The sequence below is a fragment of the Carlito syrichta genome, unplaced genomic scaffold (genome assembly GCF_000164805.1).
Source record: "Carlito syrichta isolate Samal-C Ts95f unplaced genomic scaffold, Tarsius_syrichta-2.0.1 Scaffold305452, whole genome shotgun sequence".
Classification (NCBI taxonomy): domain Eukaryota; kingdom Metazoa; phylum Chordata; class Mammalia; order Primates; family Tarsiidae; genus Carlito; species Carlito syrichta.
Genome location: NW_007249548.1, coordinates 188,545 through 213,187, shown reverse-complemented (window position 1 = coordinate 213,187; position 24,643 = coordinate 188,545). Strand labels below are relative to the sequence as shown.

General features: G+C 39.3%; 1 protein-coding gene and 2 pseudogenes across 1 annotated transcript; 1 reads left to right on the top strand and 2 right to left on the bottom strand.

The window, feature by feature from the left end:
• Nucleotides 1-1,416: 1,416 nt before the first annotated feature.
• On the top strand, nt 1,417-1,949 carry LOC103264045 (annotated as a pseudogene).
• A 2,262-nt stretch (nt 1,950-4,211) lies between these two features.
• Nucleotides 4,212-5,002, bottom strand: LOC103264036 (annotated as a pseudogene).
• Nucleotides 5,003-19,957: 14,955 nt separating this feature from the next.
• Nucleotides 19,958-20,987, bottom strand: LOC103264035 (olfactory receptor 11H4). The gene has a single exon (XM_008061691.1). The coding sequence runs from the start codon at nt 20,944-20,946 to the stop codon at nt 20,002-20,004; it is 945 nt and encodes a 314-aa protein (XP_008059882.1). The 5' UTR covers nt 20,947-20,987; the 3' UTR covers nt 19,958-20,001.
• Nucleotides 20,988-24,643: the final 3,656 nt, after the last annotated feature.

The following is a 24,643-nucleotide window of genomic DNA, read 5'->3' as shown; positions in this document are numbered from 1 at the left end:
ATGTCTTCCCCATCCTCTTCTGTGCTTGGCATTGTCTTACCTTTCAGGTATTACAAATATATGGGATTTGAGTGGTATCTTGTGGTCTTAATTTGCATTTCTCTAATCATTAATGGACTTACGAGCATCTTTTTGTGTATCTACAATTCAGTAATATTTTTTTCTTGGTAAATGCCTATTCATGTCTTTGCCCACTTGTATACTGGATGTCAAATTTGTATATATCCCCTGTATATATCCCTGTACTAAACTTTTGTCAGTTTATGTGCTGCAAGCATCTAATAGTTTTTAGCTTTTTTTAAAATGCTTTTTATTGGATCTTTTGCTAAACAGAAGTTCTTAATTTCAGTGTCATTGAATTTATAAATCTTTTGTGGTAGTGCTCTTTGTGTGTGTGTTTTTTTTTTTTTTTACTTGAAGTCTTACTCTGTTGCCCAGGCTGGGGTGCAGTAGCACACTCACAGACACCATGTCCTCAACCTGTTGGGCTCAGGCAATCGGTTCACCCTAGTCTTCCAACTATAGGTTCCCTGCTAGTTTTTTTATTTATTGCAGAGAAGAGGTCTCACCAAATTGCCCAGGCTGGTCTCAAACCCTTGGGCTCAGACAGTCCTCTCACCTCTGCCTCCCAAAGTGCTGGGATTACAGGTGTGAGCCCCCTGCACCCAGCTCTTTGTGTTTTAAGAAGTCCTTCCTATCCTGAAGTCATAAGAACAGTTCCCTCTTTTTTTTTTTTTTTAAGATTTTATTGAGAGGCCTCACTCTCACCCAGGTTGGAGTGCAGTGGTGCAATCGTAGCTCACTGCAGCTTTGAATTCTGAGGCTCAATGTGTCCTCCCCACTTAGCCTCCCAAGTAGCTGGGAATACAGGCCTGTATCACCATGCCCAGTGTTTCCCCTCTGTTGTTTTATAAAGTTATATTGTTTTGTCCTTTTCTTACATTATGAATTTTTTTTTATGTTGGGATATAGCTCCATAATTTTTTTCTTAACATAATTAATTGGCCCAGCACCTTTTATTAAAAAACTTATTTCTCTACTGCTCTTTCCACATGAATAGGCCTGCTTTTGGGCTCTTTATTCTGATCTATTCTAAGCTGTTTATTTCCATGTCGATACCACATTGTCTTACCGTTTTATGAGAAGCCACTAATCAGACAAGTTCTTTATGTTTTTCACAAGTGTCCCATTTACACTTTAAACATCAGCTTATAGCAGCACATTCAGCTGTCCTGCGGATCTGTCTCTTGCTTCAACAGTGTTTGGACAGAACAGACTTTAGGACCCCTCTTTTCCAGCCTCCTACTGCCCTCCAATCTCTCCACTTGCAACCTCCGAGACCACTTTCTTGGCTACCTCCTGTTTCTGGGACCAGCAAACACTGTTTTTGCAGTTCCTCCTTCTTGCCTACCAACCATGAGCTCCCAGGTTCGCCAGAATTATTCCCTCAAGGTGGAGGCAGTAGTCAACCGCCTGGTCAATTTGTATCTGCGGACCTCCTACCCCTGCCTCCCTCTGGGCCTCTATTTCCACTATGATGATGTGGCTCTGGAAGGCATGTGTCAGTACTCTCAAATAGTGGTTCTCAAACTTCTTTTGTGAATTGGAGGAGAAGCGTGAGGGTGCTCAGGGTGTCTTAAAGATGCAAAACCAGCGTGGTGGCTGTGCCCTTTTCCAGGATATCCAGAAGCCCTCTCAAGATGAGTGGGGTAAAACCCTGGGCGCCATGGAAGCTGCCATGGCCCTGGAGAAGAACCTGAACCAAACCCTTTTGGGTCTTTATTCCCTGAGATCTGTCCTATCTCTGTGACTTCCTGGAGATCCACTTCCTAGAAGAAGTGAAACTCATCAAGAAGGTGAACCACCACCTGATTGACCTTCGCAGGCTGGCACCCGAGGCTGGGCTGGGCGAGTATCTCTTGGAAAGGCTCACCCTCAAGCTCGACTAGAAGCCCAGCGACCTCTGGGGGGCTCCTCTCAAAGCATCAGGGTTTCTGCCTGAGCCTCCCACTCTAGCCACCAGGCAGCTTTTTAACCACCCTGGAGCCCTCTCCCAAGCCCTAGACCAAATGAAAATAAAGTTTTTTGCAGAAAAACAAAAACAGCTTTTTCTTTTTCTTTTTTTTTGAGTTGGAGTCTCACTCTGTCACCCAGGCTGGAGTGCAGTGGCACACTCATGGCCACCGCAGCCTAGACCTGCTGGGCTTAGGCAATGCTTCTACTTCAGCCTGCCGAATAGCTGGAACTACAGGCATGTGCCACCATACCAGGCTAATTTTTCTTGTTTGATTGTAGAGATGAGGTCTCGCCAAGTTGCCCAGGCTGGTCTCAAACCCGTGGGCTCAGACGGTTCTCTCACCTCAACCTCCTAGAGTGCTGGAATTATAGACATGAGTCACCGTGATCCAGCTTACAACTTTTCATGAAAAATTCCTTTGGAGTTTTGTTTGGGATTACATTTAATTTATAGATCAGTTTAGCAAGAATAGACTTTGGGGTGAAACTGCTGATACCAGCATGACATCTGGAATGGTATAAGATGACCCCAGACTTTTTGTGCAAAAATATGTGAGCTTTCGAAGTCTTCAAACAGCTTAAATTTAGCAGATAAGCATGAGAAAGAATTTTAACAAAATTCTGCCCATCGGATAATGTACTCACCGAGGAGTTTTTTGATATGAAGATAAATTTAAAAATAGGTAGATAAATGGAGGAGAAGTGAATATTTTTCTTAGAGTAGATGTCAACTACAAAATGTCTACACCTGCCATTAGGCAATCATATTATAGAAGGTTCAGATAGGAGTTGTACAAAGAAGCTGATTAGTGGAAATATGATGAAGAGCAACTTATAAGCATCGCCTTAGAATGTCTCTCCACAAAATACTATTCAATATAAAATCAAAATGATAAATTAAAGGTGAATAGGCCTGGCAGATACAGTGAGACCAGGTCATTACCCTAGGGGTGGGATCTGTGGCAAATGTGGCCCCTGGAGGGAGGCACTGAGAAGAGCACAGCACCATTTCTGCATTCTTCCTGCCAAGGGAGCATAACTGAGTCTGCTTATGAAGAATCATCAGAAAACCCAGTGGTTGGTCATTTGTTTGAATGTAGAATACTGAGGATGAGAAATTCAAGGAATGATGATTGAGATTGTAAGAAGGAAAAGCATGTCCCCTGAATGCAACTCATAATCCAGGGTGGGGATCCTGTGCTAGAAAGGAAAACAAGACATTGTCACATATGACAGAATGTTTGGAGGGCATCTGTGGGATGGGCAGTAACGTACTTACATTGTTTTTTGACTTAAGTGGTATTATGATTATGTAGAAGAGATTTTTACCATGGGGAAAACCACAATGGCAATGGATATATTACATAGTGGGAATCTGGGCTTTTAGTGTAACTGCCACTGGAATAATATATATTGTACCATTAAGTAATTTCTCATTTCACCTCCTTTCTACCTCCCTACACTTCTGAGCCTCCCTCGTCTGTTATTCCACACTCTATGTCCATGTGTATCCATTATTTAGCTCTACTTTTAAGAATATGCAATATTTAACTTTCTGTTTCTGAGTTGACTCACTTAAGATAATGGCCTCCAGTTCCACCCGTGTTGCTGCAAATGACATAATTTCATTCTTTTCTTTTTCTTTTCTTTTTTTTTGAGTTGGAGTCTCACTCTGTCGCCCAGACTGGAGTGTAGTGGCCACGCCTGGCCACTGCAGCCTCGACCTGCTGGGCTCCGGCGATCCTTCCGCCTCAGCCTTCAAAGTAGCTGGAACTACAGGCACACGCTACCACACCCGGGTAATTTTTTGATTTATTGTAGAGATGAGGTCTCACCAAGTTGCTCAGGTGGGTCTCGAACCTGCAAGCTCAGGCAATTCACTCACCTCGGCCTTCCAAGGCGTGGGATTACAGGCTGAGCCACTAAGCCTGGCTCATTCTTTTCTTTTTTAACGACTGAATGGTATTCAATTGTGTGTGTGTATGTATTTTTTTCTTTATTGAGTTATCCATTGATGGACACTCAGATTTTATATCTTTGCTATAGTGAATAGTGCTACAATAAACATATGAGTGAAGATGTCTTTTTACTTTATTTTTCCAGTGTTTATGGTTTTCTTTTTAATCCTTAGAAACAAGTTTATTTTCTGCCAACCTTATTTCTGTGTTGCTTAAGGGCCTGTGTTGCTTAAGAGCTTAAGACCACTCAGTGGTTTTCCCTACCCATTCAGTGGCCTGAGCTGTGGGAGCTGCAGACCAGTCTTCTGTGGCAGGCTGTGCACTCGTCTTCAGTAGGGAACTGCTGAATTGGCACAGAGGATACCTGCATACCTTCAGAAGAGTCTGTAACCTCAGGCTGAGTAGCAGTGAACTCAGGAGCTGGAGCAGTTCATTCACCCTGAAATTCTTTGGTCACAGCTTTTTCAGCAGCAGCCTGCTCTTCCTTTTCAATCTCTTCAGGATCTCTGTAGAAGTAGAGATCAGACATAACCTACCACGGGTGTTCACGGGAGATGGTGCCATGCATGCACAGAACTTCCCGAGCTAGCATCCATCACATCAGATTCACTGAGTGAACTCCCTTATTGTTGCACTGGATGGCAATGTACACATAGTGCAGAGGAGAGTCTGTTACAGAGAGCAGTGGTGGGCAGATTAACATAAGATGCCTCTGTGAGAGGCTGGTGGTCAGCCCTGGGGTCAGTAACCACCAGCAAATGGGGCTCCCAGAAGGCTGCCTGGATCTGGTTGGTGAAGGTTCCAGGAGTGAAGTGGCCAGCAATAGGAGTGGCAAACTTCAGCATAGCCTGCTGGCCAGTATTCCTGGAAGATATTACACTGACATCAGCAGGGTTTTCAATGGCAACAATATAGATGTACTGTTCCATTTGGAAGTCAAGGTTGGTGCCGCCCAAGTGGGGACCTGCTGCAAGGAATTTGAGGACATCCTCTTCCTTCATTTGCAGGACATCAAGGGCTCCAGACATTGTGAAAGTTTCCCTTTAAGTTACCACGGAAATTGAGAACAGCGCCATATGGATCCCTTTGCAGGTAGCATGGAAAAGCTATGGTTTTTAAAAATATAATTTCTTTTATATACCCAGTAGTGGAATTGCTGGCTCAAACGGTAGTTCTACTTTTAGTTCTTAGAGAAATCTTAATACTCTTTTCCATAGAGAGTGTATTAATTTACATTTCCATCAATAGTGTAATAAGTATTCCCTTTTTTTTTTTTTTTGAGTTGGAGTCGCACTCTGTCATCCAGACTGGAGTGCAGTGGCTGCTCCCGGCCACCGCAGCCTCGACCCGCTGGGCTCCGGCAATCCTTCCGCCTCAGCCTTCCGAGCAGCCGGAATTACAGGCATGCGCTACCACACCTGGCTGATTTTTTGATTTATTGTAGAGATGAGGTCTCGCCAAGTTGCCCAGGCGGGTCTCGAACCCGCGGGCTCAGGCAATCCACTCACCTCAGCCTCCCAAGGCGTGGGATTACAGGCTGAGCCACTGAGCCCGGCTAGTAGTCCCTTTTCTTCGTGTCCTCACCAACATCTGTTATCTTTTGTCTTTTTAGGAATAACCATTCTGACTGGTTTAAGATGATATCTCATGGTGGTTTTAACTTGCATTTCTCTGGTGATTAGTGATGTTGAGCATTTTTTATATGCTTGTTAATCACTTGTATAAAGATATAAAGATATCTTTTGAAAAATGACTGTTTATGTATTTTGCCCACTTAAACATTTTTTTGTGTGTGTTGTTGCATTATTTGAGTTTCTTGTAAATTCTGGATATCAGTCTTCTGTTGGATTCATAGTTTGCAAGTATTTTCTCCTATTCTGCAGGCTGTCTCTTTACTCTGTCCATTATTTCTTTTGCTGTGCAGAAGCATTTTTAGTTTAATTCCATTGTCTGTTTTTGTTTTCATTGCTTGGGCCTTTGAGGTCGTGGTCATGAATTCTTTGCTTAGATGATGTTCAAAAGAGTTTTCCCTAGGTTTTCTTCTAGTATTTTGATAGTTTTAGGTTTTAAATTTAATAGTCTTTGATGCATCTTGAGTTGATTTTTGTATATGGTGAGAGGTAAGTGTTCAGTTTCATTCTTCTTCATGTGGCTAGCCATTTTTCACAGCATCATTTATTTTTTATTTCTTTTGAGTTGGAGCCTCACTCTATCGCCCAGGCTGGAGTGTAGTGGTGTGCTCACGGCCACCACAACCTCGATGTGCTGGGCTCAGGTGATCCTTCTGCCTCAGTCTTCCAAGTAACTGGAATTACAGGCACATGCCGCCACGCCTGGCTAATTTTTTGTTTTATTGTAGAGATGAGTTCTTCCTAAGTTGTCCAGGCTGGTCTTGAACCTATGGACTCAGGCAATCACCTAACCTCAGTCTCCCAAAGTACTGGTATTATAGGCGTGAGCCACCTACCTGGCACACAGCACCATTTATTGAATAGAGTGTCCTTTCCTCAGTGTATGTTTTTGTTGACTTTGTCAAAGATCACTTGACTTTAGATATGTTACTATATTTCTGGGTTCTCTATTTTGTTTCATTGATCTATATGCCTATTTTTGTTCTAGTATCATGCTGTTTTAGTTACTGTAACCTTCTAATATAGTTTGAAGTCAAGTAATGTGATAACTCTGGCTTTATTCTTTTTGCTTAAATATTTGAGCTCATTTTTGGTTTTATATGAATTTTGGAATTGTTTGTTTTCTAGTAACGCAAACAATGGCATCAGTAGTTTGATAATTTGATAGGAATTGCATTGAATCTAAAGATTGTTTTGAGAAATATACTCATTTTAACAATATTGATTTTTCCTATTCGGAAGTAAGATATTTTTCCATTTGTGTCACCAACAATTTCTTTCCTCAGTGTTTTATACTTCTTTTTGTAGAGGTCTTTCACCTCCTTTGTTAAATGTATTCCTAGATATTTTATTTCTTTTTTGGCTATTATAAATGGGTTTGACTTCCTGACTTTGTTCTTAGCTTGAGCATTGTTGGTGTATAGAAATGCAACTGATTTTTTGGCATTAATTTTATATCTCAGAACTTTACTAGAGTCATAAATAGAAATCTTTAGGGTTTTCTAGGTATACAATTATGTCATCAGTGAACAGAGATAATTTGACTTCTTGTTTTCCAATTTGGATGCCTTTTATTTCTTTCTCTTGCCTGATTACTCTGGCTAGGATTTCTTGTACTAGGTTGGATAGCACTGGTGAGAATAGAAATCCTTCACTTGTTCTAGTTCTTTGGAATGCTTTCAATTTTTCTCCATTCAAGATGATGTTGACTATGGGTTTGTCAGAGATAGCTCATTTTTTTGAGGTATGTTCCTTTGATGCATAGTTTGTTGGTGGTTTTCATCATGAAGTGATATTTGCATTTTAATTAATAGTTTTTCTGCATCAATTTAAATGATCATATGGTTTTAGCTCTTCATTCTCTTTATGTGGTGAATCACCATTTATTGATTAGTGTGTGTTAAACCATCTTTGCATCCCTGGAATAAAACCCATTTGATTGTGGTATATTATCTTTTTGAGATTCTATTTTATTTGGTTTGCGTATTTTGTTGAGGATTTTTGTATCTATGTTCATTGGGGATATTGGTCCATAGTTTTCTTTTCTTGTTGTATTCTTGTCTGGCTTTGATATCAAGATGATACTGGCTTCATAGAATGAGTTAGGGAGGATTTCTTCCTCCTTGATTTTTTTGGGAACCATTTCAGGAGGATTAGTACCAGTTCTTCTTTGTGTGTGTGGTAGAATTCAACTGTAAATACATCCAGTCTTGGCTTTTTTTGTTGTTGCTGAAATATTTTAAATTATAATTCAACCTTATTACTTTTTATTGCTGTGTTCAGAATTTCTATTTCTTCCTGGTTTCCTCTCAGCATAATTGTATGCTTTCTCCAGAGTGGCTTGTATATCTTTTATTAGATTTATTCCTAGCTACTTTATAGTTTTTGCTGCTATTGTATCATTGTTTTTAAAAATTACATTTGCTAACTGTGCTTGGAAATAGAAATACAATAGGCTATTTTTCATATATATTTTTTGTCTCTGTGAACTTTTTAAGCTGTTTCATTCTAATCATTTGTTGATTCTTTTAGGTTTTCTATGTACAAATAATGACGGTTTGGGATTTTCTTTTACAGTCTTTTAAATGTTTATTTAAGGTTTTTTTTTTCCTGCACTAGTTAGGACCTCAGATATGCTGAATAGAAGTGATGATAACAAATGTCCTTGTCTTGTTTCTGTACTTAAAATACTTTTAACATTTCATTGCTAAATACATTTTTTGTATGTTTTAACATATAATTTGTCTTAGATTCTAAGTTTATTTTGAGTTTTTATCAAAAATTTTAAATTTTATGTAATTTATCTAATACTCTCCCTGCATTTATTGAAATGAAAAATATTTTTTCTTCTTTAACCTATTATTGTGGTTAATTAGCATACTCAACTTTCAACCAATAAACCAAACTTTTACACTTTCATTCTTAATACAAGCCTTACTTGGTCAGGATTTTAAAAAAAAAAAATTGATGTAGTTACTTGAATAATATTTAGGATTTTGTATCTGTGGGTCACAAAAGTGAGTCTATGCCTTTTTTTTGAGCCAGGGTCTCATTCTGTTGCCCAGGCTGGATACAGTGGCATGATCATGGCTCACTGTAGCCTCAACCTCCTAGGCTTTCGCAATCCCCAACCTCAGCCTCCTGCATAGCTGAGACACTGGCTTGTGCTACCACATCTGGTTGATGTGTGTGTGTGTCTTAAAAAAAAATAGAGACAGGAACTTACTATGACCAGACTAGCCTCAAACTCCTGGCCTCAAGCAATCCTCCCACCTCAGTCTCCCAAAGTGCTGGGATTATAGGCATAAGCTACCATGGCTGGCCTAATTTTCTAATTTTTAGAGACAAGTCTCGCTATGTTGACTAGACTGATCTTGAACTCCTGAGCTCAAACAATGCTCTTGCCTCAGCCTCCCAAAGTGCTAGGATTATAAAAGTGAGCCGCCACGTCTGGCTGAGACTACGTTTTCTTTTTTCAAACAAAGTTTATTAGAGAAAGAAGGGAAAAAAGAAATGGAGACGTGCCAGAGCTGGCATGGGAGAAAGAAACTACACTGAGCCTACACTTTTTATATCTTCATCTATTCTAGTCTGTTTTTGGTATCCAAGTTATGATAACCTCAGGCAATGTTCAATTACTTAAACAGAGTAAAGAGTATTCTGTTTATTTGAAAAGTTTATATACAATTGATTTCTTATATTTTTTTTGGTGAAGTTTCCCTGTAAAGTCATCAGCAACCAGCATTTTCTTTATGGAAAATCTACTGATTTAAATTAGTTGGTGTCTGTGGGATTGAATTATTCAAGCTTTCTCTTGAGTCAGTTTGTTATTTTGTATTTTTCTAGTGATTTTTCCATTTCATTGAATTTTTCAAATCTGCTCATCAAAATTATTTGTAATATATACCCATTGTGTCCTCTCACTTTTATTTACTTTCTCTATATATATATATATTTTTTTTTTAGAGACAAGGTCTCACTCTGTTGCCCAGGCTAAAGTGCAGTGGCCCAATCATAACTCATGGTAACCTGGAAAGTTTCAGAAAGGTATACAGAGAAAAAGCTTCATTTTTACCCTGACCTCTAGTTTCTTCTCTGCAGTAACTACTCCATTTTCTTTTTTTCTAAAAATATGCTCTTTATATAGCATAGGGGATATTGCTTAAAAATACACAAATAATACTGCCAGTGTGATCTCATGCAAATATTCTTTCTTTCTTTTTTTATTTTTTAAGGCAAGTTTCTTGAACTTCAGTATTAACTTCTTTAAATGCCTAGATGGAAACGTTTATGGATACCTGGCAAAACCCATGGTGATTTTGTGGAAATTTAGCAAGTAGTGTTTGTGAACATGCTTTGAAAATCATCAGTTATTTTATAAATACAAGATGAAGGGGAGAGTAGTCATGAAAGTTTTATTCTACACAGAGGACAATGAGTCACATGTCCTCACATGAGCTGACTTGACAAGAGCAATTCTGAATCGCAGGCTGTGTCAGCATCCCCCTGGTTAACTCTATAGGGGTATGCTCCTCACATGTTTGGACCCTCTCTTAATGTTTAGGTTTTTGGTTTTTTTAAAAAAATGGATAATCAAGAGATACCACTTGCACTTTAGTTGTCAGTGTATATTCGCTTGGGATAGGAAGTGGAAGCTTGCCAGAGTGTGGGACACCTTTGTCTATCCTCCTTCACTTCCCTTTGCTCCGCCTTCATGTTCAGGGAGTTGATATTGGAACTCAGATGATGTAACTATTTGTCACTGTCCTCGGTGCTGTGGGATCCACTCACTTTTAATTGGGAGTTGTTGCAATCACTTCTCTCTTTCTCACCCTGACTTCCTTCACTAATTGGCTCTAAGGGGACTTCAACTCTTGTTAATCAGCCAAGGCAGAGCTGTTGCAGAGAGCTCCATCTGGCACCTGGGGACCCCAGTTTTCTTCTGCTGTGAAGTTTCTTCTGCTTCTTCAAGTTTTTCCCCCCCTAATCTGTTAAAAAACAAACAAAAAAAACTTTGCCTTTGGATTAGGCCTGGGAGAATAGGGTTCCTCTGGGCATTACCTTCACAGAGGCAGCTTCAATGGTGCTAACTTCTAGACTTTGCAACTTTTGTGTTCAGCCTGAATTTTTGTTCCTGCTGGCAGAGAGGGGAGAAGAAGTGATCTAGTTGAAGTATCCAAAGTGGAGCTGGTGATTGATGGGAGAAATGAGTAGATGAAAAAGCATATTGAGGAATGTGAACCTCAACATGTTGGTCCACATGCTGCTTCTCTACAAGACAAAAGGTCTTGTGGAAAACTTCTCTTGTCCACTTCTGCTTGTCACTGCCCAAAAGGAAAGTAAATTCTAGTTGTGCAGTTTTGGCCAATAATTATTATTGAGTTACATTAAAAATATTTCCAGAATAGACTTTATATTTTAGAGCAGTTTTGGGTTCACAGCAAAGTTGAATGGAAAGTACAGTGAGTTCCCACACACCTCCTCACCTGCCTCATGCCCAACCTTCTCTACTATCAACATCCCAAACCAGAGTAGTAGTATTTCTGATAATTATTTCTGATAACTGGGGAACCCACACTGAACCTACACTGACACAGCATTATCACCAAGAGTCCATAGTTTACACGAGGGTTCCTCTTGGTGTTGTACATTTTATGGATTTTGACAAATGTATACTGACATGTATCCATTGTAATAATATTATACAGAGTAGTTTCACTGCCCTAAACATCCACTGTGCTTCCTCTATTCATCTTTCCCTCTTCCCGAGCCTCTGGAAACTACTATTTAAAAAAATTGTCTCTCAGCCGGGCATGGTAGTGCGCGCCTGTAATTCCGGCTACTTGGAAGGCTGAGGCGGAAGGATCACTGGAGCCCAGCAGGTCGGGGCTGCGGTGACCAGAAGCAGCCACTGCACTCCAGTCTAGGCAACAGAGTGAGACTCCAACTCAAAAAAAAAAAAAATTGTCTCCATACTTTTCCAGAATGTCATAAAGTTGAAATCAGAGAGAATATATAGCCTTTTCACTGTGGGTTACAATTTTTTTTTTTGTCGGGATCTCACTCTGTCACCCAGGCTTGAGTGCAGTGGCACGATCATGGCTCATTTCAACCTTCTATACTCAGGTGATTCTTCTGTCTCAGCCTCCTGAGTAGCTGGGACTACAGGTGTGGACCATCATGCCTTACTTTTTTTTTTTTTTTTTGAGTTGGAGCCTCAGTCTGTTGCCCAGGCTGGAGTGCAGTGGCACATTCACGGCCACCGCAGCCTCGACCTACTGGGTTCAGGTGATCCTTCCTCCCCAGCCTTCCAAGTAGCTAGAACTATAGGCATGCGCCACCATGCCCAGCTAATTTTTGATTTATTGTAGAGATGAGGTCTCACCCTTGTCCAGGCTAGTCTTGAACCTGTGAGCTCAGGCAATCCTCTTGCCTCACTTCCCAAAGTGCTGGGATTATAGGCATGAGCCACCGTGCTCGGTTTCTGACTTACTTTTAAAATTTTTGTAGACACAGGATCTTACTATGTTGCTTAGGCTGATCTCAATCTTGTGGGCTTAAGCAATCCTCCCACCTTGGCATTCCAAAGTGCTGAGATTACAGGTGTGAACTGCCGCACCCAGCCTTTTTTTTTTTTTTTGAGTTGAGGTCTTACTCTGTTGCCCAGGTTGGATTATAGTGGCACGATCATGGCTCACTGCAGCCTTGACTTCCTAGGCTTAGATGATCCTTCTGCCTCAGCCTCCTGAGAAGGTGGGACCACAGGCATGTTTCACCATGCCTTGCTAATTTTTTTTTTTGGTAGAGGTAAAGTTTCGCTACGTTACCTAGTCTGGTCTTGAACACCTGGTCTCAAGCAATCACCCCCCCACCTTGGTTTCCCAAAGTGCTGGGATTGCAGACATGAGCCACCTTGCCTGGTTTTGGGTTACATTTTAAATGGCATTTAAAAATAATTTTTAGTATGATTTTAAAGCTACAGTATAGAGTAAATGTATCTCTTTATGGCATATATATCCAAGCACACTTGTGTACCTCTTTTTTGACAAATGAATGTTACTAAAGAAAATTGTCTTAGTACCTGGTCTATCCTTGTACAGGCAATGCAATAGATTAAACTATGAGTGCCTTATTACCAACACTCTTTGGCCAGGCCACAGTTAAGGTCTAGGTTGGAAAACACTTGTTGAGGGTTGAATTGTGACTTTTTTGCTGGATGATAGGGTAGTTGTTAGCCTGTATAAACTTGCTTATGAGACTTATTCTTGGGACAAGACCAAAATGACAACAGAAATCTCAGTCCGTACATAGTTTCATCAGTATTCACTGAGAACTGTGTTCTAGAAAGCAACCATATGTATAGATATTTGGTTCTTATATAATATATAAGTGATTTGTAAATTATAAAGATAATGCAATGGGGGAGGTTATCTTGGATTATCTGGATGGGCCAATGTAATTACAAGCATTCTTATAAAAGGGAGGCAGGAGGGGCAAAGACACAGGAGGTAAAGTGATAACTGAAGGGGACAGTGAAAGAGAGGGAGAGACATATTAAGACTGGAAGATGCTGCTAGATTTGAAGAGAGAGGAAACGACCATCAGCTGAGAAACGTAGGTGGCCTCTAGTAGATGGCAAAGTCAAAGGAAACAGATTTTCCAGAACCTCCAGAGGGAGCAATTCCTGCTGACATCTTTAATGTAGCTTAGTGAGACTGATTCTGGACTTCTGGCTTTCAGAATTGTAAGATAATAATGTATGTTGTTTTAAGATGCTAAATTTGTGATAATTTGTTACAGCAGCAACAGAAAATTAATATGGACAGTGAGAAACCTGGCTCCTTGGATGAATGGAGAAACTATCCACAATTCATTTACTTATTTGTTTAACCTGAATGTACATTTGAAGCGGTTTTGGCAGCAGTTTCACAATTGTTAACCATATCCTTGTAAACAGACTTACCAACTAAAATACAGAGTTTATGTACAATTACTTTTGCCATTAGCCTTATAATTCCAGCCAAAACATCATTTTGAAAAAGGTTATTTATATAAGCTTCTCTTTTCCCTACCCCCTTTAGTGTAATTCAAAATGCCTTGTTGTAAGATCTCAAAGCACTAATATTCATATGGAATGTTGAAGACTTGCTTTTTGTGATTTTTAATTTAATAATATTTGCTTAAAAATTTCTTTGGTTTTGAACTTATTTCTCTGTGTTTTGGATGTAAAAGATACTTAAATTTTGATGGTTTCATTGTGGCATTAGCCAATATATCTTTGCAAAAATAATACACTGAGGTTTTAGCACTTCACATTCAATTATAGCTATGTAATTAAAAATATACGAGGGTTCATTCTTCTAAGTAAAACTTGTAGGAACTCTTAGTCTTCATTTTTTTGGGAACCATTTTCATTGTTATCATTTGGTATACAAAAATAGCTACATTTAGAAGGAATGTATCTTTTCTTGAAAAAGTCTAGTAAAGCTTATTTTGCCATAAATAAGTAAAAATAAAGAATACAATTATATTTCAAAAATTTTACCTATTTTACTATAAATTAAAATTAAGAGAATTATAAAAACAAGCCATAAAATAGATTGTTAAAAATTTTTTAGATACTTTTTGGTTATAGTTTACAAGCCAACTTTAAAAATCACCCTTTTTAATGTGGCTCAACTGTGCATGACTAGTGTATGCAGTTAGTACTACAACACCCAAACTGGATTATACCTTGTTCAAAGAGATGAGTTCACTGATTGTGTACTTGGATGTTATCACAAAGTTGAATTGCTATAAAAGTTTCCAAAGCTTTTCATTGCTGATGTACCCTTATAATTGGTTCTCTTTATTTTTTATTTTTTTTGAGTTGGAGTCTCACTTTGTCGCCCAGACTGGAGTGCAGTAGCCGCTCCCGGCCACCGCAGCCTCAACCTGCTGGGCTCCGGCAATCCTTCCGCCTCAGCCTTCCAAGTAGCCGGAATTACAGGCATGCGCTACCACGCCCGGCTCATTTTTTGATTTATTGTAGAGGTGAGGTCTCGCTGCCCAGGTGGGTCTCGAACCCGCGGGCTCAGGTAATCCACTCACCTCAGCCTCCCAAAGGCACGGGATTACAGGCTGAGCCACTGAGCCTGACTGGTTCCCTCTCTTTAATCTTGACCTCTCTTTTCTTGTAGTCATATTGATTTTTCAAAAATGTAAATAGGTATGTCATTCCTGAGGCAAACCTTTCATATATTTCCTATTAGTCTTAAGATACAGTCTAAAGTTTTTATTTTGATTTAAATACCCTTAAATGAGTTGGCCCATGCCTAACTCTATGCTCTTATCTTTCCAACATTTCTCCCTTGCACTATATATTCCAGTCAAGATGGACTACTTTTAATTTCTGATTTTTTGGTAAACATTCTCCTGTCTTCCACACTCCTCCTCCATCCCTCCTCATGGGATGATTCCCATTCACCCATCAGGTGCCAGCTTAGATCTTACTTCTTGAATATTTCCCTGTCTCCTGCCATTCACTCTGAAGACCCTGACTGGCCTATGTGCTCCTCTCACGTGCACTGCATCCTGTATTTACACAGCTGTAGCACTACACATGCTAAATTAAAATTGATTGTTTACTTATTAGTTTCCCTTCTACATTGTACTTGCCATGAGACCTATCATATTTTGAGGGGAAAAAAATGAATGTAGGCAAGCCTAGAAAATTCACTTATTCACTTTCTTATCTTAAAGATAAAGGAGCTGAGACCAGAGAGGTGAGGTGAACCATGTAAGGACACATAGCTAGTTGGTGTAGAACTGGGATTGGAACCCCCATCATTTGATTACTGGTTCATTGCTTGTCTTGACACATTACACTTTCGGAGTTCTTGTGTGGTAAAAGATTAAATTATTTTAAAATACTAAGTTATAAAAGTGGGAAAATATACCTTAGTTTTTTTTTTCTTTTTGAGTAGGGATTTTATTCTGTTACCCAGGCTGAGTGCAGTGGGACAATCACAGCTCACTGCAGCCTTAAACTCCTGAGTTCAAGTGATCCTCCTGTCTCAACTTCCCAAGTACCTAAGGCTACAGGCATGCACCACCATGCCCAACTAATTTTTTTCATTTTTTGTAGAGACAAGTGTGCACTATGTTGCCTAGACTGGTCTCCAACCCCTGGGCTCAAACAGTCCTCCTGCCTTTGCCTCTCAATGCACTGGGATTACAGGTGTGAGCCACCATGACTGGCCCTAGAAACGTTTTAATACTCAACATCAAAAGTGCCTTTTTTTCCCCTGGCTACTTTTCAGTTAACTAGAAGATTTAATTAACCAGTATACTCCTTTCCATACTACATTTGGGTGGGTTGAACTTTTTCCTGTTTTATGCTTAGGCATCGTGTGGAAGCATAATGGCCACTAGAGGGCAGCAGAGCACAAATGGATAGGTAAGACAAGGTTTTGTTTGTTTGTTTGTTTGTTTTAAAATAGAAAACTATAGGGCTGAGTCTTTTTTTTTTGCTTCCAGATTTCTTTGGAGAGCAAATAATATCTCAATAAAATTGAGTTATCATTGGCATACAAAACGTTGTACATATTTAATGAACACAACTTGATGAGTTTACACCTGTGAAATCATCCCAACAATCTATGCTATAAGCCTGTCACCTTCAAAACTTTCCTCTGTTATTTTGTGATAAGAACACTTAACATAAGATCTACCCTCTTAGCAAAATTTTAAGTATACAAAACAATATTGTTATCCATAGGCACTATGTTATACAGCAGATCTCTAGGACTTGCTCATCTTGTATAATGGAAACTTTGTATGCATTGACTTATACCTCATTGTTTTACCTTGCCCTCAACCCAGACAACCACTATTCCACTCTCTGATTTTATCTTACATTCATTATATACGTGATATTTGTCCTATGTATGGCTTATTTCAATTAGCATATGTCGGATTCATCCATGTTGTTGCAAAGGGCAGGATTTCTTTCTTTTTTTAAGGTTGAATACTATTCCATTGTATGTATATACCACATTTGAAAAAGATCCATTCATCCACCGATGGACATTTGGGTTGCTTCTATGTCTTAGCTATTGTAAAACAATGCTGCAATGAACATGCAAGTGCAGATATCTTTTTGTGATTCTGATTTCAATTCTTTTGGATATATACCCAGACATGGGAATGCTGGATCATATGGTAGTTTTACTTTTAATTTTTTGAGAGACATCTGTACTGTTTTCCATAGTGGCCTCACCAATGTACATTTCCACCAACAGTGTACAAAATTTCCCTTTCTCCCATTAACAACTTTTGTTATCTTTCATTCTTTTTTTCTTTTTTTTTTTTTTATTGAGTTGGAGTCTCTGTCGCCCAGACTGGAGTGCAGTGGCCGCTCCTGGCCACCGCAGCCTCGACCTGCTGGGCTCCGGCGATCCTTCTGCCTCAGCCTTCCAAGTAGCCGGAATTACAGGTGCGCGCTACCACACCCAGCTGATTTTTTTATTTATTGTAGAGATGAGGTCTTGCTGCCCAGGCGGGTCTGCAACCTGCGGGCTCAGGCAATCAATCCACTCACCTCAGCCTCCCAAAGGTGCGGGATTACAGGCTGAGCCACCGAGCCCGGCATCTTTCATTCTTTTGATAGTAGCCATCTTAACCGTATGAGGTGATATCGTGCTGTGGTTTTGATTTGCATTTTCCTGGTGAAAAAAATCACTTTTTAAAAGTGTGTCATTCAGTAATTTTCAGCATATTTACAAGGTTGTATGTCCATCTTCATCCAATTCCAGAATATTTTCACTACCCCAAAAAGAAACTGAGTACCCATTAGCAGTAGTTACTTCCCATCCTCTCCTTCCCTTAGTCTTTGGCAACTATTAATCTACTTTTTGTCTTTGTGGATTTGCTTATTCAGGACCCTTTATGTAGATAGAATCATGCAATATGTGATTTCTGTGTCTTGTTTCACTTAGCATAATGTTTTCAAGGTTCATCCATGTTGTAGCATGTAGCATACTTAAATTCATTTTAATGACTGAATAATATTCCATTGTATGTATATACCACATTTTCCTCATACTTTTATTAGTTGATGGGCAATTAGGCTGTTTTACTTTTTGGCTATTATGAATCGTGCTGTTCTTTTTTTGTGTAAACATGTTTTTAATTCTCTTGGGTATATACCTACAAGTGAAATTGTTGGGTTGTATGGTACTTCTATTTTTTTTTTTTTTTTGAGTTCGATTCTCACTCTGTTGCCCAGGCTGGAGTGCAGTAGTACTCTCATGGCCACTGCAGCTTTGACATGCTGGGCTCTGGCGATCCTTGCACCTCAGCCTTCCAAGTAGCTGGAACTACAGGTGTGAGCCACCATGCCTGGCTAATTTTTGATTTATTGTAGAGGTGAGGTCTTGTTAAGTTGCCCATGCTGGTCTCAAACACCTGGGCTCAGGCAATCCTCTTGTCTCGGCCTCCCAAAGTGCTGGGATTACAGGCTTGAACCACCACGCCCGGCCTCTGTTTAACTATTCAAAGAACTACCAAATTGTTCTAAAGATGCTCTACCATTTTACATTTCTATCAGCAATGCATAAGTGTTCCAATTTTTCTACATCCTGGACATTTGATATTGGCATGCTAGTAACTCTCAGCATGCTAGTGGATGTGAATGGTGTCTCATTGTGGTTTTGCTTTGCCTTTCCTAATAAGAGATGATGCTGAGCATCTTTTCATGTGCTTCCTGGCCACTTGTATATCTTGCATGGAGAAATATCTCTTCATGTCCTTTGCCTATTTACAAAATTGTTTTTTTTTTTTTAATCATTGAGTTGTAAGAGTTTTTAAATCTATTTGGAATATTAGACTCTTATCAGATACATGACTTGCAAATATTTTTTTCTAATCTGTGGGCTTATGCTGCTCTGAAGAGCAGAGAGGAAGACTGGTGAAAATGGGAATGAAGATGGAACATCTGTCATTTTTATGCACTTCTGAATTACTTGAATTTGCTGTCACATTATTTTTAAGTAAAAAATTGAGATAAAAATATTTAAAAATTTTTTGAAGCCTTACTGTATGCTGGGTATAGTGCTACTGTCGATTCCTATCATACAAAGACTACCAGGAACATACCTGTAATCGAACAAAATTGGGTTTGTTGTCTTGCTACAATGAGGAAGAAGCTATGCAAAGGTGAACCATAGGGCATCTCCGTTGGAAGTCATCTCCATTTTATTATTACAATAATAAAATGATTATTACAATAAGAATAAGCTGTAAAATAATTTTACTGACTGTAGAAGACCAGTAAGTTAAGGTGTATGAGGTTTGACAATTAAGTTCACAAACTCATCCTAGAAAAAAGTGCTGAATATTACTACAGTCACCTTTGAAGTACTCCCCTTGGGAAGCTGTGCACTGATGCCAGTTCCTAGTTCACCTATCAAAACAATTTTGGGATTATATTTCTGGAATGGCCATCAGAGCTGTCATTATATTACCCTTGATACTCTGAATGTCATCAAAATGTCTTCTTTTCAATATTTCCTTTATCTTTAGGTAAAGAAAAAAGTAATTGGGGGCAAGATCAGGTGAGTAGGGAGGATGTTCCAATACAGTTATTTGTTTACTGGCTAAAAACTCCCTCACAGACAGTCCTGTGTGAGCTTGTACATTGTTGTGATGTAAGAGCTCCTTCAGGACCATTTCTGAACACACCTTTCTCATGCTGAGATTTTCAGTTAAGATTTTCTTAACTGTTTCTCTATCGATGTTTATTTAGTCTGTAAGCTTCTCACAGTCAGCTGATGATTTTGACGCACAGTTTGATGGGTTTTTGCAATGATTTCATTAGTTCTACTTGTTATTGGTCATCCTGACCTCTCTTCATCAATGATACTTTCCCTCCTCTCAGAAAAACATTTAATCCATTTGTATGTTGCACATTTTCTTTATGGCATTATCCCTATAAACTTGGACTAACATGCCTCTGATACCACTTCCACTCTTGCAAAATTAGCAAGAAATTTAATGTTTGTTTGTTGCTCTAATTCAAGCTCTGACATTCTTGTGATGGCACACAAAAACATGCAACAATGATAATAACGCGACTCAGCAAGACACTGCCACACATTGACGTGAACACAGCTGCGAGACACTGATATACCAAGGTTATGAAACCTTACTGAGTTGTTAAACAATGTTACCAACATAAGTGCATAGTGGCAAGTTTGTGAACTTAATTGTCAGACCTTTAAAAAGTATTTGGGCTGGGAACACTTCTGGGTAAAATATATGACCTCTAACTAATCAGACGTAAGAGATTGCTGAAAGAACTGATAAATCTCCACCTAGTTCTGCATGGGAGCTTTAGAGTATGGCACATCTTTGGGTCATGTATTTTCACTAATTCTCATTCCAAACAGGACGTTTCCCAGGGCAAGTTTCATGTCCTTATTACGAAGACTATAGATCAGGGGATTAAAGAGAGGTGTCATTACTGCATATACCAGTGTGATGATCTTCTGCATCAAAGTTGAGATGCCATATGTAGGACTGACATACATTACCATGACTGTTCCATAGAAAAGAGACACCACGACCAAATGAGAACCACATGTAGAGAAGGCCTTTCTCCGGCCAACTGCAGAAGGGACCTGAAAAACAACTCTGAGCAACAGGGTATATGATCGAAGAATGTACAAAATAGTGAAAAAGAGGACAACGGAGCTTTGGGCATAGAAAATAAATTCAGTAATGGGAGCTGGGGCACAGGATAGAGCCATCAATGGGTCCATGTCACACAGGAAGTGATCAATTATATTAGGACCACAGAAGGGGAGTTGGGAGATGAAAAAAATGGGGATTGGGTAGCCAAGGAATCCAATGAGCCAACAGAAAGACACCAGCATGCCACTGAGTCTCCCATTCATGATGGTGGGGTAGTGTAGTGGGCGGCAGATGGCCAGGTACCGATCATAAGCCATTACTGCCAGAAAGAGACATTCAGTTGTGCCCAGTGAAAAGAAGAAATAGAACTGGAGGAAGCACCCCGAAAATGAGATGGTCTTGGTCTTGGACAAAATGTTGGCCAGCATGTTAGGAACAGTGGAGGAAACATACCAGATCTCAAGGAAGGCAAAGTTACCCAGTAGAAAGTACATGGGGGTGTGTAGTTGTGGATCACATCTCACTGCACAGATGATGGCTCCATTTCCCAGCAAGGTCAAGACATAAACCACCAAAAACAACGAGAAGAGGAAAATCTGTATCTTCCAGCAACCAGGGAATCCCAGGAGAACAAACTCAGTTATAGTATGTCTTGCTGACCTGTTCATGGGTCTTAAATCTATGAAGAAGAAAAATTTGAGTGTAATCGAAGTTTATTTGCTTTCTACATATATTAAGGATTTTATTGAGAAGAGAACATGGCCAGGTATGGTGGCTCAGCCTGTAATCCCAGCACTTTGGGAGGCTGAGATGAGAGGATTGCCTGATTCCAGGGGTTCGAGACCAGCCTGGGCAACTTGGTGAGACCTCATTTCTGCAATAAATCACACACACACACACACACACACACACACACACACACACACACACACACACACAGAAGATAACATAACTATATAGGAAAATACATGAGATATTCTGAGACCAGGTGGGAATAAATCTTACCATATTTTGAATTGATTGTGGTTCTAATCTCAGTATTCTGGTAGAATCCAATGCAGCTAGAATGTCCTACACTAATAGTACAACCAGAAACATTTTTTTTCTTTCTTTTCCTTTGATGTTTAAGAAGACCTTCTTAGTATTTCATTTTTTTTTTCAATGATGATTATGGATCTTCATGCACAACGTCATCTATTTTCTTTTACTTGGCCCAACTTGTTAAAAAAAAAGTCACATTTTGAGGATAGCTAGTATGAGATTGGTTATACCTTTAGCAACAAAACCAAATCATTTGACTGCAGCATGGAGATATAACTCACACAGGACAACTGAATTAATTATCACAGACATTACTATACTCAAGACACATGGCTGCTATTGAATTTTTAAAGATTTTCTTTTTAAATCTCACTCTAACCAATTGAGTGACACCTAAAACATTTCCTTACTATATCAAATATATTTACTTTAATGAATAAGTGAAAACATAATATAAAAATATAATCTTTTCAAATATCTCTATTTGCAAATGTTCACTTTTATGTTTTTTTACACATACGTACAAAAAGGAACTATCTTACTTTTTGTATTCAGTTCCCATATAGATGAAATAAAGAAAATGATGTTTTCAATATAAAAATTAGCTTTTTGGGTGATAAAAGCAAATAAGAAATTTTCTAAAGAGATCTGATATCAAATGGGGCTTTATTTGCAATCTATTAAAATTTTGTTTCATTGAAAGGAAGGAGAGGATGTTTTCTAATACTTGAACAGGTATGTACTTTTCAGTAGCAAAAAATTTATTTATTCAAGAGTTGAACAGATAAAGTAAACAAATATTGTACTGTTTAGATAACAATAATCTGGTAATTGATATTAAAATGCGTTGATTAAAAGTCTTAAAAAATGGTAGTTTCAATATTTAGTTTCTTGTTAAATTCATATCTTTTGTCTTTTATATTGAAGGCTACCAGTTATAACTTTGTCAGGAATGTTAAAATAAAGAAATTTGAAAGGCAACAGAAAACACAGAATCTTTCATAATGAAGATTTGGGCTTTAATATCACTAGTCTCTTGACTTTTTTTTTTTTTTTTTTGAGTTGGCGTCTCATTCCACTGCCCAGGCTGAGTATAGTGTCACGTTCATGGCCACCCCAGCATTGACCTGCTGGGCTCCCGGCGATCCATCTGCCTGAGCCTTCCAAGTAGCTGAACTACAGGCACAAGCTACTACACCCGGCTAATTTTTGATTAATTGTAGAGATGAGAGCTTGCCAACTTGCCCAGGCTGGTCTCGAACTCACGGGTTCAGGTAATCTACTCGCCTTGGCCTCCCAAACTACTGGGATTACAGGTTGAGCCACCAAGTCCGGCCAGTGTTTTTTTTGAATTGAAGAGGTCTCACTCTCTTACCCAGGCTGGAGGGCAGTGATAAACTCAAGACCACTGCAGCCTTGACCTGCTGGGTTCAGGTGATTCTTCTGCCTCAACCTTCCAAGTAACTGGAACCACAGGTATATGCCACCATGCCTGACTAATTTTTTGATTTAGGAATGAGGTCTCACCAAGTTGCCCAGACTGGTCTTGAACCCCTGGGCTCAGACAATCTTATCGCCTCCTCCTCCCAAAGTGCTAGGATTAGAGGTGTGAGCCACCATGCCCAGCTTCTTGATAGTTTTTAAGGAAGCATAAAAAACAAAGTTTTGAGCATCCAAGTTCTAAAGTTGTCCTACTTTCCAATCAATGGTGAATTTAAAAGACATTTATTTACCATCTTCCTTGAATAAGGTGCTTAATAAGTGATTTCCAGATTGTTATTTATGAATCATAAATCAATCACTTTCCCTGCTACAGATCAGAGACCAAGTTCAGGATCAAAGGAACCAAGAACCAGAATCATGAGGTCTGAGCTTCCTGCCCTTTGTTCTGAAATATACATGCTTAATGTGAATAACAGGTTAGGACACTCTCCATTATATACTGACAAATTCACATAGCATTTCTTCTTTTCTACTACCAGACTGTAAGATCTTTTTTTCTTTTGAGTTAGAGTTTTATTCTGTCATCCAGGCTGGAGTGCAGTGACACGATCACAGCTCACCAAAGCCTCAACTTCCTGGGCTCAGGCGATGTTTCCGCCTCAGCCTCCTGAATAGCAGTGGCTACACAGAAGCACTACCACATATGGCTAAATGTTTTATGTTTTTTGTGAAGACGAAGTTTTGCTATGTTGTCTAGGCTGGTCTTAAGCAATTTTCCTAGACACAGGCAATTCTTCTGCCTCAGCCTCCCAAAGCGCTGGGATTACAGGCACGAGCCATCATACCCAGTTGTAGCTTTATTAGCAGCAACGTGATTTTTCCTGAAGTCTCTGGAGAAGTGTAGATGAATAATGGAATGGTTGAAGGGTGGGGAGCTTAATGAAAAAGCCCAAGTAATCAATTTTCAGAGTTTCCACTTTGATGGAATAAACTGACTCCACAGAGTTCTATATTAACCCACTCTCCAAAGTCTCCAAAATTACTTTCCTGGAATAGTTGAGTTATTAGAAAGGAATATTCACCATTTTATGCCATAAACATACTGTTTCTCATGCCTTTGGGACTCAGAAATCATTATTTGGGATACAATCCTAGAGGACCTGCTCTTTCATATATTGTACTCTTTTCCATTACAAGAGACCATCAGCCAACCAATCAACCCACCAGTCTTCCCACCCCAAGTATGATATCTTGATTGAATACCCTTCTTCCAATGGTTCCTCACTGAGTAATTTGTCTTCCCAGGTAGCCTGAGAGAAAGAACATACCACCTGATTACTCCTGGGAAGTGAGACTGTTTTCAGAAAAATGATCCTTAATAATTAATTATAAAATCATATGATTAGAAGAAATGGTACAATAATGGTCAATTCTAACTGTTCATTTTATAAGTGAGACTCAGAGAGGAGGTATGATTTTCACCCAATTAATATGTTTCATGTATTCACACATGGGACTTTTACACCTTAGTATTTTTAAATTAAATTAAATTTTTTTATGCTTTAAAGAATTGGGGTATAATTCAGAATTAGGTCCACCTTACTATTATACCACCTGCTTTGAGTCTCTCCAGAGAAACAGTGCCTAATTATATTTATAAAGTAAAAACAGGCCGGGCATAGTGGCTCAAGCCTGTAATTCCAGCACTTTGGGGGGCCGAGGCTAGAGGATTGCCTGAGCCAGTGGGTTCGAGACCAGCCTGGGCAACATGGTGAGACCTCGTCTCTACACTTAAAAAAAAAATTAGCTTGGTGTGGTAGCGTGCGCCTGTGGTTCTGGCTATTCGGAAGGCTGAGGCGGAAGGATCGCAGGAGCCCAGCA

Excerpts from the sequence above, each read along its gene's own strand:
- LOC103264035 (XM_008061691.1), bottom strand. The coding sequence starts at position 20,946 with ATGAACAGGTCAGCAAGACATACTATAACTGAGTTTGTTCTCCTGGGA.